This window comes from Schistocerca cancellata, chromosome 3, assembly GCF_023864275.1.
Source record: "Schistocerca cancellata isolate TAMUIC-IGC-003103 chromosome 3, iqSchCanc2.1, whole genome shotgun sequence".
In the NCBI taxonomy this organism is placed as follows: Eukaryota; Metazoa; Arthropoda; class Insecta; order Orthoptera; family Acrididae; genus Schistocerca; species Schistocerca cancellata.
Window position 1 is genome coordinate 630,869,891 of NC_064628.1, and position 15,561 is coordinate 630,885,451.

Consider the following 15,561-nt stretch of genomic DNA (forward strand, 5'->3'; position numbering starts at 1 on the left):
GCCATTGGCGGAGACTGATGTTCTGTTGTGTTGTGGCTGTTGGTAAATATTTGTGTTGGCAACACAGATGACATACGTTTTCCTGGTGAATATACATCCCGTGATGCAAGCATCCCATGTTGGTTGGACGTGAAGTAGGATGCCGATGCCGTAGGCACTATAATGTCTGAAGTGGGCAGCCACGGCACTGGGTCTGGTCCGTTTTGTATTTCATTACACACACACACACACACACACACACACACACACACCACACACACAAAACAATGCTAATGAAATACACTTTTCACAGCTAATGAAATAGACACATTTCCTACACAGCACTAACCAAACACTACTGGATCCTTCCTCATAAATATGATTGAGCACCGCATATGCAGTTAGTATCACAAAGATCAGGTTACAGGAGATAAGCTTCGTACATTGCACAAAACCAAATTTTCCAAATTTTTTAAGGCTCAATTCATTGTTACAACCTCGCCACCAGGGTTACAAGTATAACATTCTTGCACATTAAAATGTCTTAGGTTCAAATCTTGTCAAATGCAATGATTTTTTTAATTATAAAGCTAATCAAAAGACTGATTACTATCTTTACTCAATTAACTGGTTTAAATGTAATTTTCTGCATCTTTTCCTTAATTACATTAACTTTTTTATTTTTTCTTATTTTTCTTCCTATCACTTTTTTGATTGAAATCTTCCAGTGTTGCCTATAATATGCTACCAAATGCCAACCAGGCCTGCTAATCAATTGGTAACCCTGCAGCACAGGTAACCAATGTGAATATAGTTTCTGGCAACCAATGACAGAAAAAAATTACAGCTTGCTTTCAGTGCTCAAACTTTTTTTGTGTCGAGTCAGCTCTTAGAGGTTAGCTTTAAACGCCATGTGCAAAGAGATCACAATTTTAGTTCTGCCGTAGAATGTTGACCATCGTTTTTCAAGATAAATTGCCCACCACGAGATTATGATTAGGTTTGGATAAGATTTTAAATTTGGGGCTATGAAACGCGTCATCTGCTGCCAATCTGTCATTGCTCACACTTGAAATCAGCTATCAGAAGAGCATCTCACATTTCTGGCATACCTCGCGGTGGTCGCTTCCAACATTGCTCCACGTTACACATTAACAGCATTTGTGAAATGTCCCCGTTGGGTTTGTGCGTTGCCTACAACGGAGTGCTTGCCAGCAGCCAATGTGGCAACACTAGCAGCAACTGAATACGTTAACTGTAAAGTAATTTTAATTGGACTACAATGTTTGACATTCCATCAACAACATGTTAATTAGAGATGGAGCACAGGGACAGAACAGAAAAGAATGGGAAGGTAATCGGCTGTCTTCTTTCTAAGGAACCAAGCAGCAATTGCCATACGCAATTTCTGAAAATCACAGAAAACCTACATCTGGATGGCGGGACAGTGATTTGAACTGTTGTGCTTCCAACTGTGAGTCCAGTCAGCTAACCACTGTGCCACCTCACTTGATACTTTCTTGAAGAAAGTTTATTTAAAGAACAATAGTGATTTCTGCAGAGCACAGTGAGCCAATGCACCTGTCATTAATTTAAGAGCATGAAAATAATTATGCTACTGCCAATAATGAAGAACCTATTTGTTACCAAATTCCAGGAGTGTATCAGATTGTATGCAATCTTTAGCACGGATAATGTTACGACCCATTTGAAATGGTTGAAATAGCTGAAGTGTAAACCTAACGTGAAGACTGTTGTAATAACTGGCATTCATATTTGTAATTTGTAAAGATGGATGTAAATAAGTGATCCACCTGAACAGTGCAGCATGAACTATTACAGTGGGTTGGGTTGTTTTGGGGAAGGAGACCAGACAGCGAGGTCATCGGTCTCATCGGATTAGGGAAGGACAGGGAAGGAAGTCGGCCGTGCCCTTTGAAAGGAACCATCCCGGCATTTGCCTGGAGCGATTTAGGGTTATCACGGAAAACCTAAATCAGGTTGGCCGGACGCGCGATTGAACCGTCGTCCTCCCGAATGCGAGTCCAGTGTCTAACCACTGTGCCACCTCGCTCGGTGAACTATTACAGTGGTTCCTGGGTAAAGAATGACACCTGTCCCATGAGGCAGCAGTACAAAAATATCTTTTGTGTAAAGACTGTGGCTGTATGTCTGACAGCACTGGAATGTCATTTGTGTCTTCACAAAAAGTACAAAGATATAAATTTGTTTCAGTAGTGCCTGTTGTTGAACTACTTTTCATAAATTGTTAAACAGCCATACCATGAAATATTTGGAGCAGAAGAAGATACAAAGTAATTGATTAGAAACGTTACAAGTTTTTGTGTCCCTTTGAACATTAATGAATGATGGATTGTGCTCATTACTACCCCAGAAGTTACTACCATGATCATGAAGTATCTACCATAGAATGTATGAATATTGTGTATTCAGATAGCAGTCAGCTTGCAATATGTAGCTGTTGCTTTCAAGCAAAGTAGGAATGTTATTACTTCAGCATATTTACAAATAAATTAAACGAAATTATATCTAGAATTAATATTTGACACAAAAAATATCATGGCTTAAATACTGCAATATATCTCTAGATGCAAGGAAGAGAAAAATCTCAAACATGGTTGTTGTTAGGCAAAGAGAAACTATCCGATAAAGCCTTATTTATTCATGTATTATTATTCTCTGTTACCACCAAATTTTTATTGTATTTTTCAATATTAAACAAAAAAACACAACAAAAAATATATATGGACAGTGATCATAACTCCAGGAGAATACAGAAATACTTAATTGTGCAATGAACCTACCTCTCTCACAGAAGAATGCAAATTGTATAGCATTCCCACCACAGCCACAAAAAGCATCTACAATCAGATCACACTGACATCTCTCAGCAATATGTTCTGCAACTCTTTCTGGTGTCACTGAGAACCAACTATCTAAAAGTAATAAAAATATTTGTTATTTAGTTGTAGGTTTCATACCCCATATTCATGGCAAACATTATAGTGTGAGACAGGTCAATTGAATGAAAGATTGCAATGACAAAAAGAGAGATTGCAATGACAATTGAAGAAAGTATTTTTATGGCTACATGCAATTCATTTACCAGTTTGTAATTGCCTACTAATTACTATTCAAGGATTCCTCTACTGTACAGAAGACGTTGTTACAGAGAAATGACTTTAACCTACACTTGAAGACACATCTGCTGTCTTTCAGACATTTTATTTTCATTGGATGTTTGTCAAAGATTTCTATAGGAGTGAATGTCACTCCTTTATGTGCCTCGTGTTAATAAGGGAAGTTCAAAGCATTTTTCTTTTTAGTATTGGTAAAGTTATTAACATGTTTTGCACAAATGGACTAGTCTTAAAATTTGAAAAGAACAACTATTTTTGCACTGTCAGTAATATCTCACACCTATTAATGTAGTGAATCAAGAAAAAGTAATGAACAAGTTAGAAAGTTAAAATTTTTTGGGTATACATACCAACGAAAGCTGAAACCAGATAAATCTAGTCATAGATCAGCTAAACATTAGATTCAATTAATTTTGCTATAAGAATAACTATTAACTTTGGGCAGCACAGAAATCAGTAAATAAATATAATTGCAATTTTCAATGAGGTAGCTTCTCATTTGGGCAAAATATATTTACTTCACAAAAGAAAGTAATTAGAATTACACATAGGGTCTACATCTTGCAGGCAACTGAGAATATTGATGACAGCCTCACAATCAGGGCAAGTCCGAGCCTTATTTTCACACAATCAGCTTATAGTTTGCCCCCTCCTCCCTCACACATATTCACTTTTGTCAGTTTTCGCCACTATTTGTGCCAAGCACAAATGTTGCACTTGTGAATCCCTGGCGCTCCTCTCAGCTTGGCGTCTCAGGTGTCCACCATCAACAGTGACACATCCTTATACACACCAGAGGCACCCCACTCAGCTTGGAGCCCCAAGTGTCTGCACTCTTAAACTGGCCCTGCACACCCTACAGTTATCACTGACAGAATTTGCACATAACTATCACCTGCAGTTTGCAAGCAATGGTTCAATTAGTTGCACATAACATGTCCACCATGTAAATCTAATGGACTTCTATTTGATTTTTTTTTATGAATTTTGTGTCGCTAACTGGGAATATTCCTTCAGCTTGAGAGCCAATTCTATCTATTTGTCTTATAGCTACTGTCAGGAAAGTGAACACCATTTGTATTTGTTTTGTTTCTTCATTATAAAGCACTGCTTTAGATCACATGTTCAGTTTTTGAGAATTCTTTTAAACGAAAAATTATTTTCCACTAGTTTTTTTATAAGATTAACTGTCCAGTTTGCAGTGCAGATTTAATTAATAATTATATCAAGGTCTTCCAGTTATATGAAGACTTTTATTCATTTATTTCACCTTGCAAGATAATGGTGATGTTAACAACAATATATATAGAAATTAACATATGATATTTAGGAAATGTCAGTCTTTTCCAACAAAATGTTAAGCAGTTTCCTCATAGCATGCCTGTTTGATGTGAATCCTGTCATTTAACAGAAATGAATGGAAACAGTACAGAATGAATAAAATGTGGAGAAATTCACTGGTTCAAGGAAACGTTAGGAATTATAGAAATAAGGTTAGCAGAAGAGATGCAAGAAAACAGAAACATGTAAGTATGGGAAAGGCATGGATAGTGTTAGCAATGTAGCAGAAATTTTTGATTCTCTGAATGTCACACACATTTATTACTGCTGATCTTTCTAGAAAACTTGATTCCATATTACATGAATAAATATATTATGGAGAATTTGAACTGTATTGCATAACATATAACTACTTCAGCTGTTCTTCCTTCAAACTCTGATTATTTTGATTAAAATAATGTTCTAATCGATTTACTTTTGTTTTGTAACTTAACCTACGCAACTGCTATGAGTGATTCAGAATATGCATGATATGATTTATTCATTTGGGAAGATAGCTAGAATTTTGATGTCTCTAAAAACTAAGTGGTTCTTCAGAAATGCAGAAAAAGTGGTTTTTCAAGGTATGACGATTTTACAATTTTGAACTTAATGATGCTATTAAAAAACTGATAATCAACTACAAAATAAATGAAATGTAATATCTGAAACCAAACAATTCAAAATTAATATATGCTACTGTTACTGCTCCTGCAGTCCCTTCAGTCTGAGCACTGGTTTGATGCAACTCTCCACACTAGGCTGTCCTTTGTGAGTTTTTTCCTTGGCACAACCACTGCACCCAACATCAACTTTAACTGCTTACTGGAGTCAAGCCTTTGTCTCTCATAATAGTTTTTATCCACAACAATTCCACCCATCACCAAATTAACTATTCCATAATGTCTTAAGTTGTGTCCTATCAACCTATCCACTAGTCAAGCTTTTGGCCACAGCCTTCATTGGCAAAAGAGGAACACACACCATTCATGCACACAAGCGAGAATACCTCAAGTGTACTGACTACAAGCTCTGGCAGCTCGGGCCACAAAGGAACTATCACCTGGAATGGAAGCAGCAATTTGGAGGGACAGGGAAGGGGAAGGGGAAGTAGAGTACTGAGGGGTGGTGGTGGGGGGGGGGGGGGGGGGGGAGGAAAGCTGTCTGATGGACTGTGCAGGGACTAGAATGCCAGCAGGCACAGCATCAGGTTGTGGGGCAGGGTGGTGGGGAAAAAAGGATTGAAAAAGAAAAGGAGCGGGGAAAGATGGGTGGTTGCATTGGCAGATGGCAGCAAACAAAGAGGGTAGGAGACGACACTTGAGAGGAGATATGAAAGAGGGTAGGAGACGACACTTGAGAGGAGATATGAAAGACGGGAAGGATACTGTTGGACAGACGGTGTGAGGACAGTATGTTACCATAGATTAAGGCCACAATGATAACAAGAGCAGAAAATGTGTTGTAAGACTAACCCCCATCTGCACAGATCAGAAAAGCTGATGGTAGAAGGGAGCATCAAGATGGTTCAGGAAACGTGTACCCAGTTCACCAAACTGAGTGGGAATTGGAGCAAAATCAGTGCCCAAGGAGGTTGAGACTGAGAAAGAAAATAAAAATCCAATAGTTGCTCATCTGCAGTGTGCTGGTCCAGTCTCCAGAACAATTGGTAGAATCTTATGAAAACATGGCATCCAATGTATTCTTCTTCCATAAATGAAGATAAAAAGTCTTCTTTGCGATGTTAAGGGTGATCTAGGTCTCAAAGTTGGGTACGTAGCGCATTTCATGCCAGAGTGATATGTATTTATGTGGGAGCAGACTATGAGAACAGTTGAAGAGAGGTGCAAGGAACATCAGCGGCACACCCGTATAAAAACCAAGCATACCTTCTGTCAAAAAGCTCAGTCTCAAGTATAATAATGAAATTAAAGCTGACAAGATCAGTATCATGGTGCAAACACGAAGTTTCTGGAACAGCATAGTAAAGCAATGATGTCAGAAAACCTTATGAACTGGAATGAAGATTTCGCTTTAAGCAAGGCTTGTGATCTGGCACTCAGGTTATCAAGATCCCACTGGCCACGTCATTCATCAGAGGTAGTAAATGCTGAGAGAATTTGCACTTCACAGAGTAGTAATGTTGATTCCAAGAAACAAAGCAGCAGCAAAGACATGGTGGCCTCCACGAGTCAAAAGTCAGCTATAAATAGCTGTGCAACACTAACAATCCTTCATGGTCTCCGAGTCAAAGAAACAAGTGCACATAATAATACAGCTGAGAGTAGGTGAAGAAAATAACTATTGGCTGTCAAAATATTGTGCAAAAAAAATGGAATCCACAATTCGACTGAACACCCAAAACCATACCATTAAATTTCTTTATTTTAAGAAATTGTTTCTCACTGTCACCAGTTTGCATTTTATATCCTATTTACTTCAGCTATCACCTTAATTTTACACTAAAACTTGTTAACTGCTTTCAGTGTCCCACTTCATAATCCAATTTCCTCAGCATCAACTGATTTAAACTGATGTCATTCCATCAAATTTACTTTAAATTTTTTGATGTTCATCTTATAACAACTTCTCAGGACACTATCGACACTGTTCAACTGCTATTGCAAATGTGACAGAATAATTGATAATCTTAAATATTTTTTTCTTCTCTCTGAAGATTCATTCCCAAATGTTACCTCAGTTTCTCTTACTGCTTGCTCAATGTACATATTAAACGTGAGATATGTGCTGCAACCTGCCTCACTACTTGCTCTATTAATGCCTTCCTTACACCTATTTAAAACTCAAAACTATGAACAATTTAAGATGAAACGTTTGTCCGTATTAAGAGCTATTCACAAAAATTATGCACAAAATTTTTTACAGTGCTGTCTGCTTTACACTGCTGCAGTTGCATTACATTTTCACTCAACGTAGTTTTTACACCAAGCAATCAGTCACAACAAAAGGTCATAATACAGAAACAAATTTATAATAAAACACCTGTAATATAATGAAAACCTGAACTGACACTGAAATGTACAATAATAATTTACCATTATCCATTCTAATTCCTTCATCAAACTTTGAGAAAAGTTGGTATCGTCGAACCCAGTACTTCATAAGCTTGGGATTGGATATAATTTCTTCTGGGATTTTAGAACTCAGCCTTTTCCCTTTCTTTCGTTTCTTTTTCTGCTGTGGTTTCTTGACTATTTCCTGGTCATCTGCAAGAGCAACGAACTCTCCATCACCACTGTTTGCAACCTCAAGCACTGAAGACTTTTCAGCATCAGGTAAACTTTCTGCCAGTTCTACAGTGCTTGCTGGATCTGTGTCACAGCCACAAAGTGAAAGTCGCTTCCTTTCTTTCCTCACAACACTTTTCTGTTGTTGTCGTTGGGCGGGTGAAATATCTTCATCTGAGCTTGAGTGCGTATCAGTAATAATAGCTGCTGTGGTTCCATAAGGTTGTGCACTGGAGGTTGTAATACTGTTCAAAAACTGTTTTGTCTAGAAAACAAGAAACACTGAATAAGTGTTAAGTACTGCACAGACCTTAAAGTAACAATTCCATGTAGTTTACAGAGGGTAAGTATGAATGTTCTTGAGAGAGAAAAGGGTCCTTTCTTACCTGATTATGGCAGTAACTGATCACCACTCCTGTTCACTATATGTCTACTTCAGTTCTATTTTATAGTTAAGCCCCTTGGATTTACTCATCTCCTATCTTACCCACAACCGTTGTGAAACATTGAAAGAAGGGAGGCTACATACAATGTCCATGCACGCAACTGGATAGTATGGCTGCAAGGTTGTGCCTGTGATAAAGTTTCCAAACCAACAGGGGACACTGATCAAAATTCAGCATCACCCCCTTGTAATATATGGGACAAATGCCATAACATGCAAATGTGAATTTCACTTCAACCTCAGGTTGAGGGTCTGACCTACCTGCTTCTCCTTCCTAAACCTTTCCCCTATAATGGATCAAATGCGACACGAGACGATGTGCGAGTATTAATTTGTCATAAGTTAAAACATAGTGACATGAAATAGTATTAATACAGGTCACAGATCTGAGACTATTTATTTAAGTGTAATTTGGGCATCTTTCATGCAACAATAGTAAATGAGAAATTTTTCGCAAATATGAGTTAGTTGCGAGCAGTGATAACTATATATAAACTCTTACAAGTGCAAACTTACTCGGGAATGATAGGTTACCTCTGATTCATGGTATGTAACAAGAGGATTTAGATTTTACTTTAGTTCTGGATAGGGCTACGGCATTATATATGTGTAAAAGTGTTCTGTTAGCTAGCAAATGGTTTTCTCTGCATAAATTCAAGATATTTAACATGGTAAAATACTTTTCTTCGGTAAAATCTACTGAGATAATAATTGCTACAGCCGCTACGGATGGACAACATTCAGACAGCTGGAATCTGAGAGGAATGATCGTGGATTCAAGCCTGCTTTCAGTCCAGCTTTACATATGGAAGAATCGTTTTGATTAAAGTTGTTACATCAAACACAAATTCTCTCCTTATGCAGACCAGTGATTATTACTCCATGTAGAGCGCTACACTGTATGGTTGTTTACAATCTGTCTAAAGTGCTCTGCTCAATCCTTTTCCAAGTTCCAGCACTGAAAGAAATAGTGGCTGCAGCAGTGTGGAACAAACAGAATTCTATGACAACTGTCTTGTTAATAATTTCACTTCTACAAGACAATGAGAAGCCTGTCCAATAAACACAAATTGTTATCAAAGAAGATCTATTTCTTTACTTCCTTTTTTCTTTTTTTTTTCTTCAATTCACTACAGCAACTTAACAGATCTATACAACAGACTTTAATGAACCGCAGTTTAATAATCTTAGCAGCATTTAATGAACTTCAGTGAGTTAGACTTGACAAGAGTAATCAATCAGAAAGAAAACAGTTACAAAATGTAAGCTTCTGTTTACTTTTCAGTATTCCAATCAGTAGAACTGAAATTTTATTTTCTGGGGGATAAAAACAGACCACCTATGCTGTCTCCTAGTATTTTTACATTTTCTCAACTGAATTCTCTAATAAATATATCTAAAAACAAAGATGATGTGACTTACCAAATGAAAGTGCTGGCAGGTCGACAGACACACAAACGAACACAAACATACACACAAAATTCAAGCTTTCGCAACAAACTGTTGCCTCATCAGGAAAGAGGGAAGGAGAGGGAAAGACGAAAGGATGTGGGTTTTAAGGGAGAGGGTAAGGAGTCATTCCAGTCCCGGGAGCGGAAAGACTTACCTTAGGGGGAAAAAAGGACGGGTACACACTCGCACACACACACATATCCATCCACACATATACAGACACAAGCAGACATATTTAAAGACAAAGAGTTTGGGCAGAGATGTCAGTCGAGGCAGAAGTGCAGAGGCAAAGATGTTGCTGAATGACAGGTGAGGTATGAGTGGCGGCAACTTGAAATTAGCGGAGATTGAGGCCTGGTGGATAACGGGAAGAGAGGATATATTGAAGAGCAAGTTCCCATCTCCGGAGTTCGGATAGGTTGGTATTAGTAGGAAGTATCCAGATAACCCGGACGGTGTAACACTGCGCCAAGATGTGCTGGTCGTGCACCAAGGCATGTTTAGCCATAGGGTGATCCTCATTACCAACAAACACTGTCTGCCTGTGCCCATTCATGCGAATGGACAGTTTGTTGCTGGTCATTCCCACATAGAATGCATCACAGTGTAGACAGGTCAGTTGGTAGATCACGTGGGTGCTTTCACACGTGGCTCTGCCTTTGATTGTGTACACCTTCCGGGTTACAGGACTGGAGTAGGTGGTGGTGGGAGGGTGCATGGGACAGGTTTTACACCGGGGGCGGTTACAAGGGTAGGAGCCAGAGGGTAGGGAAGGTGGTTTGGGGATTTCATAGGGATGAACTAAGAGGTTACGAAGGTTAGGTGGACGGCGGAAAGACACTCTTGGTGGAGTGGGGAGGATTTCATGGAGGATGGATCTCATTTCAGGGCAGGATTTGAGGAAACATAGACATAGTTAGTAACATGTTAATGTGTGCACAAAATGCCACAAACAATAAATAAATCCTCCCGATGCAAGCAGTGAAGAAAATTTTTTGTCTGATACACTCTTATCATAAAAAGAAAAGCAAAACAACATACCCTCGATAGAGCAGATTCACATTCATTGCCATCATCGTCATAATAGATGTGTCGTGATGCCATGGAACGATTCAAGTTCATTTTCAACTGCCTATTCTGTACTCTTATATTACGCTTTCGGTACAGCACAGAACTCTTCGGAATGTGTCGGTGAGGCTGAAATGCGTAGCCCATTAAGGAAAATGCAGCTTTAACCCTCTGCAAGCTTGCTTCATCTGAATCACTCTCATGGCTGAAAAAGGAAGAAAAATTGTTGAAGAGGTATCTTCGGTCAAAGTTTTATGATATCAAACATCATTAGCATGGGAGGGGAGTGGAGCAGAGGGGAGTGGAGGCGAGGGGATGACAATCATAAAATATGAGTGCATTATTTGCGTTTATATTGTTTTGTTTTCTTTCGTTTTATTTTCAGACGCAAAAACAACTAGGGTCATACGCACCTACATCAGAACTGTAGAACACAAAGACAAAGAGAAGAGTTAAAAATGACTACACTTTAATCCCAAACGATGGAAGAGAAGACAGCTAAAAACAGGAAAGCGGAGAAAGGTCTATAAAGTACGTCATAGAGAAACGGAGGCTCTGAACTAAAAATTAAATGGCCTTCATCATATTCTCAAGACAGATAAAAAGGAAAATGCGGTCAACAGCCTGTGCGTCATTTGCTAAAATGGCTGTAACTCAAACAGCAAACACAAATAAGAATGTAAGTGGTTTAAAAAAAAAAGAGAGAGAGAGAGAGAGAGAGAGTATTCTGTCAGGACACGGCGGACTGTCGAAGGTTGAGTGCAATGAGTAGAAAGTAGTGGGGAAGCACCACTTAACAAATGACGAGGGCTAAAAGACAGTGCCCGATACAGAACCTAGCTAAAATGATCTCACGGTGAGAGGGCCGAGAGGAGGTCCAAGTTGCTGGGAGAGGCTTAATAACCTGAAGTTTGTTCCCATCAAGGATGGACCAGGCGTGGTGCCAAAGTGACACCACCTGCTGACAGAGGGCAACACAGATATCATTTGAGGGAATGCAAAAACTAGTGTGCTCAGGTACAAGGACTGCAGCAACATCAGTGGCCTCGTTTCCTGTCAGATCGAAGTGACCAGGAACCCACAAACATCACAATGGCTCCATCAAGAGTGAGCAAGTGACAGCTTTCCTGGACATGTTGCACTAAGAGACGGATGGAGTACAGCAAACAGAGGCTTTGAAAGGCACAGAGAAACGGAGCAAATGACACAATTGAAAAACCTGTGCCGCTGGTTTTAATGCATGGTCTGATACAGGGCAAAGAGCTCTACTCTAAACACTGAGCAGTGTTTCGGAAGCAATACTGAAAAATGTTGGTGCCAATGATGAAGGCACAGCCAACACCTCAATCAGTCCGAGAGGCATCAGTGTACACAAAAGTACTGCGAAGATATGTATGGAGATTATGAAACTGAAGGCCTTAAAGTGAGGTTGGAGTCGTGTCCTTAGGAAGTGAATGAAGGCCAAGGTGCACATAGGCCATCACACAAAGCCAAGATGATGAAGGGTTTACACTCACTGGGAAAGTTGCAGGTAGCGCGAAGTTAAGCTGCTGGGGCAAGAGCCGAAAGCGAACTCCAGGACGTAACAAAGAAGCGGTACATGCTCTATACTGGTGATGGAGTCATTGAAGGAGTAGACATAGGATGGGTGGCCAAGCATGGCAGACAAACAGCAGGCATATCTTCTGAGGAGAAAGTCATAGTGGTAGGACAGTGGTAGTTTGCCAGCTCCTGCATAAAGACTCACTACCAAGCTACTGTAAAAGGCAACAGTGACCAAACAGGTGCCACACTGGTGGGTAGTATTGAGATGGACAGACATGGAGGTGCATAAACGAAACAACCATTGTCTGTTTTTGAACAGACACGGGACTGGTATACATGGACGTGGGTGGTTTGATCTCTTCCCCAGGAAGTACCACCGAGGACACGTAGGACACTGAGGGACTGCATACAGTGGGCTGCCAGGAGACACATGTGGGAGGACCAAAGTTTCCTGCTGAGCATACGAGTCCCAAGAATTTCGAAGATTTCTTGGAACAGAAGAGCAACATGCTCAAGACGTAAAGACGGTGGAAGCAACCTATTGCACACCTAAAAATCATACCAACAGTTTTGTCAGTGAAAAAACAAAAGTCACTGGCAAAGCTCCATGATTAAAAATGATCACGATATCACTGAAGATGCCACTCAGTGAGACAAGTCTGTGGAGAACTGCAATAGATGGCAAAATTGTCAATGAAAATGGAGCTGGAGATGACCAGCAGAAGACATGCCATTATAGGGTTAATCACAGTAGACAAGAGGACGATGTTCTGGACAATGTTTTCCTGGATAAAGGTGTCTGACGAGGCAAAACCCACACGTACCTTGACAACTCGGTGTTTTAAAAATACCTGAACGAAATGGAGCATGCAGCCACGGAAGACCCACTTGTAGCGACTATGGAGGATACCAGTCCTATCGCAGATGTAGTAGGGTTTCTCCAAATTGAAAAACACGGCCAGAGTATGGAATTTCTACAGAAGACACGGGTGGACAAAGTGACGAGATGGTCAACTGCAAAACAATTAGCTCAAAATCCACACTATGCAGTGGTTAGTAAATTGTGTGACTTAAGCCGCCATACAAGCCAGGTGTGAATTATACGTTCCATCACCTTGCAAACACAGCTGGTGAGAGAATGGGGCAGTACGTAGAAGGAAGGTATTTGTCCTTACTGGTCTTAGATATGGGTATGACAGTGGTTTCATGCCAAAGTCTGGGAAATGTGTCCTCTGGTCAGATGCGGTTGTATATACGAAGGAGAAAGTGCTTGCCTGCAAGAGAAAGGTGCTGCAACATCTGAATGCTAACACTGTCTGGCCCTCGGGCTGTGGATTGGCATGAAGTGAGAGCATGATATAGCTCCCTCATAGTGAAGGCGGTACTGTAGCATTCATGATTCTGAGAAGAGAGGGGTGTCACCTGAGACTCCTCCACTTGTTTCTGATGGAGGAAGGCAGGGCAATACTGGGAGGAGCTCAAAACCTCCACAAAATGGTGTCCAAAGGTGTTGGAGATAGTAATACGATCCAATGTGCTACTGGCAGGCCGGAATTTGGGGAATGGATCTTGGTTCCCGAGACCCGCCAGATATTGGCCCACATGACAGAAGAGGTAGCAGAATGTTAAAAGAACTAGTAAATGAAATCCAGCTACCTTTTTTGCTATCCCAAGGAACACAACAACACTGTGCATGCAACTGTTTATAAAGATTGTAGTTTGCCATTGTAGGACGATGATTAAAAATGCAGAGAGCACATCTCTCCGCGCGAATTGCACAGTGACATACCTCAATCCACCAAGGGATCATGGGACGGCTTTGTAAAGAGGAAATGTGAGGAATGGAACATTCTGTGGCAGTAAGGATAATGTTTCTACACTATTCTACCTGGTCGTCACAACTGGGGAAAATGATGTTCATCGAAATGCAAGAGCTCAAAGCAGTTGTAAGCAATTTTGTTTCCTGGAGACAGATAATTAGCATACACTGCGATTCTAAGGGCACCTGTAAATCCTCTTTGTTTGACCTAAGTCTGTGAACATCCCACTGAAGGACAGTCATAACAAGGAAAGGGGAGGAGGGAAAAAAATGAAAGGATGTCACCCTGACCAAGTGCCAGCCTTCAAAAGACTCACTGCTAGAAGTGTAGAGGCTGGAGGATCCTGCTCCATCAGATCTGCAGCATCATCGGCATTCTCCTTCTGTCAATCTGCAGAGTCCAGGGCAGAAAAACGATTGGCTGGGCGCACCGGTAACACAGAGGTCGGCTGGGCTAAGGTATCACATGGCAACACCATCAAAGAGGGTCTTTGAGTCGGCGAAAGAGAAGACCATTTCCCTTTGTTCCACTTCTTGGAGCCTTTCCAGTTGGCAGAGAAAGACTCAGATGTTTGTTGGTTGGAGGGACGCAGGAAGTCTTCGTGGAAGAATTCCTTCTGTTCTTTCCGGCCTGGTGGTTGCGTAGCAGGTGATTTCACCCCAGGAGGAGAATGTTTCGTGGCTTGCTGCACAGCTAGACTAGGAGATGGCGATGATACCATGACAATGGGCGATTTCACAACCGCAATGCTGAATTTGAGGTCGCATGTCTGCTTGGCCATGTCTTTCATGGAGCAAGATATACAAAAACAGTACTTTAAGTGTCAGATGGTAGAACACAGGGTTTGTGGCTAGCCAGTAACTTGTGAGTGACCGACATTGGTAGCAGCGCATCGGGTTCGGAATATAGGGTCGGGATGTAATAACTTCATACCCTGCTTTGATCTTAGATGGAAGCACCACTCTACCAAAGATGAGAACAGGGTGCATGTGGGCATTAAGGGTGCCTCTATCTTTTTTATCACCCAATGGATGGCAGTGACACCCTCATCAGAGAGGTACGTTTTGATTTCTGCCTTGGTCAGACCATTGAGCATCCTAGTGTAAATAACACTATGGGGAAGAATTCAGAATTCTACGAGCCTCGACACAAACAGGATAACTGTAGAGAAGCGAAGCAGCAAGCAGTAGTTTTGCTTGAGAAACAGCAGTAGTCTCCAAAAGCAAAGTGCCACTGAATAAATGAGGACAGAATTTCACAGGGCCACAAATTGCATCAATACCTTTCTGAATTAGAAATGAATTTACCACTGCGTAGGAGTGACCATCTGCAGTACGTGAAACCATGAGGAACCATAGTGCAGCTGGGAGGGTGTTTGAATTGGGATCTTCATTCCATTTACGTTCGGTAGACATTGACTGCAAGGGGTGCTCACCTGCCTTACGTGATTGTTCATATCTCAGGTCATACCTCCCCAACACTTGTCAAAGGGACCAACTGGCAATTTGATAAGGTAGCAGCCC

The 15,561-nt window shown here is 40.7% G+C and overlaps 1 protein-coding gene across 1 annotated transcript in view; it reads right to left on the reverse strand.

Annotated features, from left to right (window-relative positions):
- LOC126175557 (trimethylguanosine synthase) overlaps positions 1-15,561 on the reverse strand; it is a 69,764-nt gene that overhangs the window by 18,926 nt on the left and 35,277 nt on the right. Inside the window, exons 5-7 of the mRNA XM_049922407.1 lie at positions 10,647-10,878; positions 7,517-7,973; positions 2,805-2,936 (exon numbers count right to left, since the gene is read on the reverse strand). Coding sequence (XP_049778364.1) covers positions 2,805-2,936; positions 7,517-7,973; positions 10,647-10,878 — 821 coding nt within the window. The remainder of the gene's footprint in view (positions 1-2,804; positions 2,937-7,516; positions 7,974-10,646; positions 10,879-15,561) is intronic.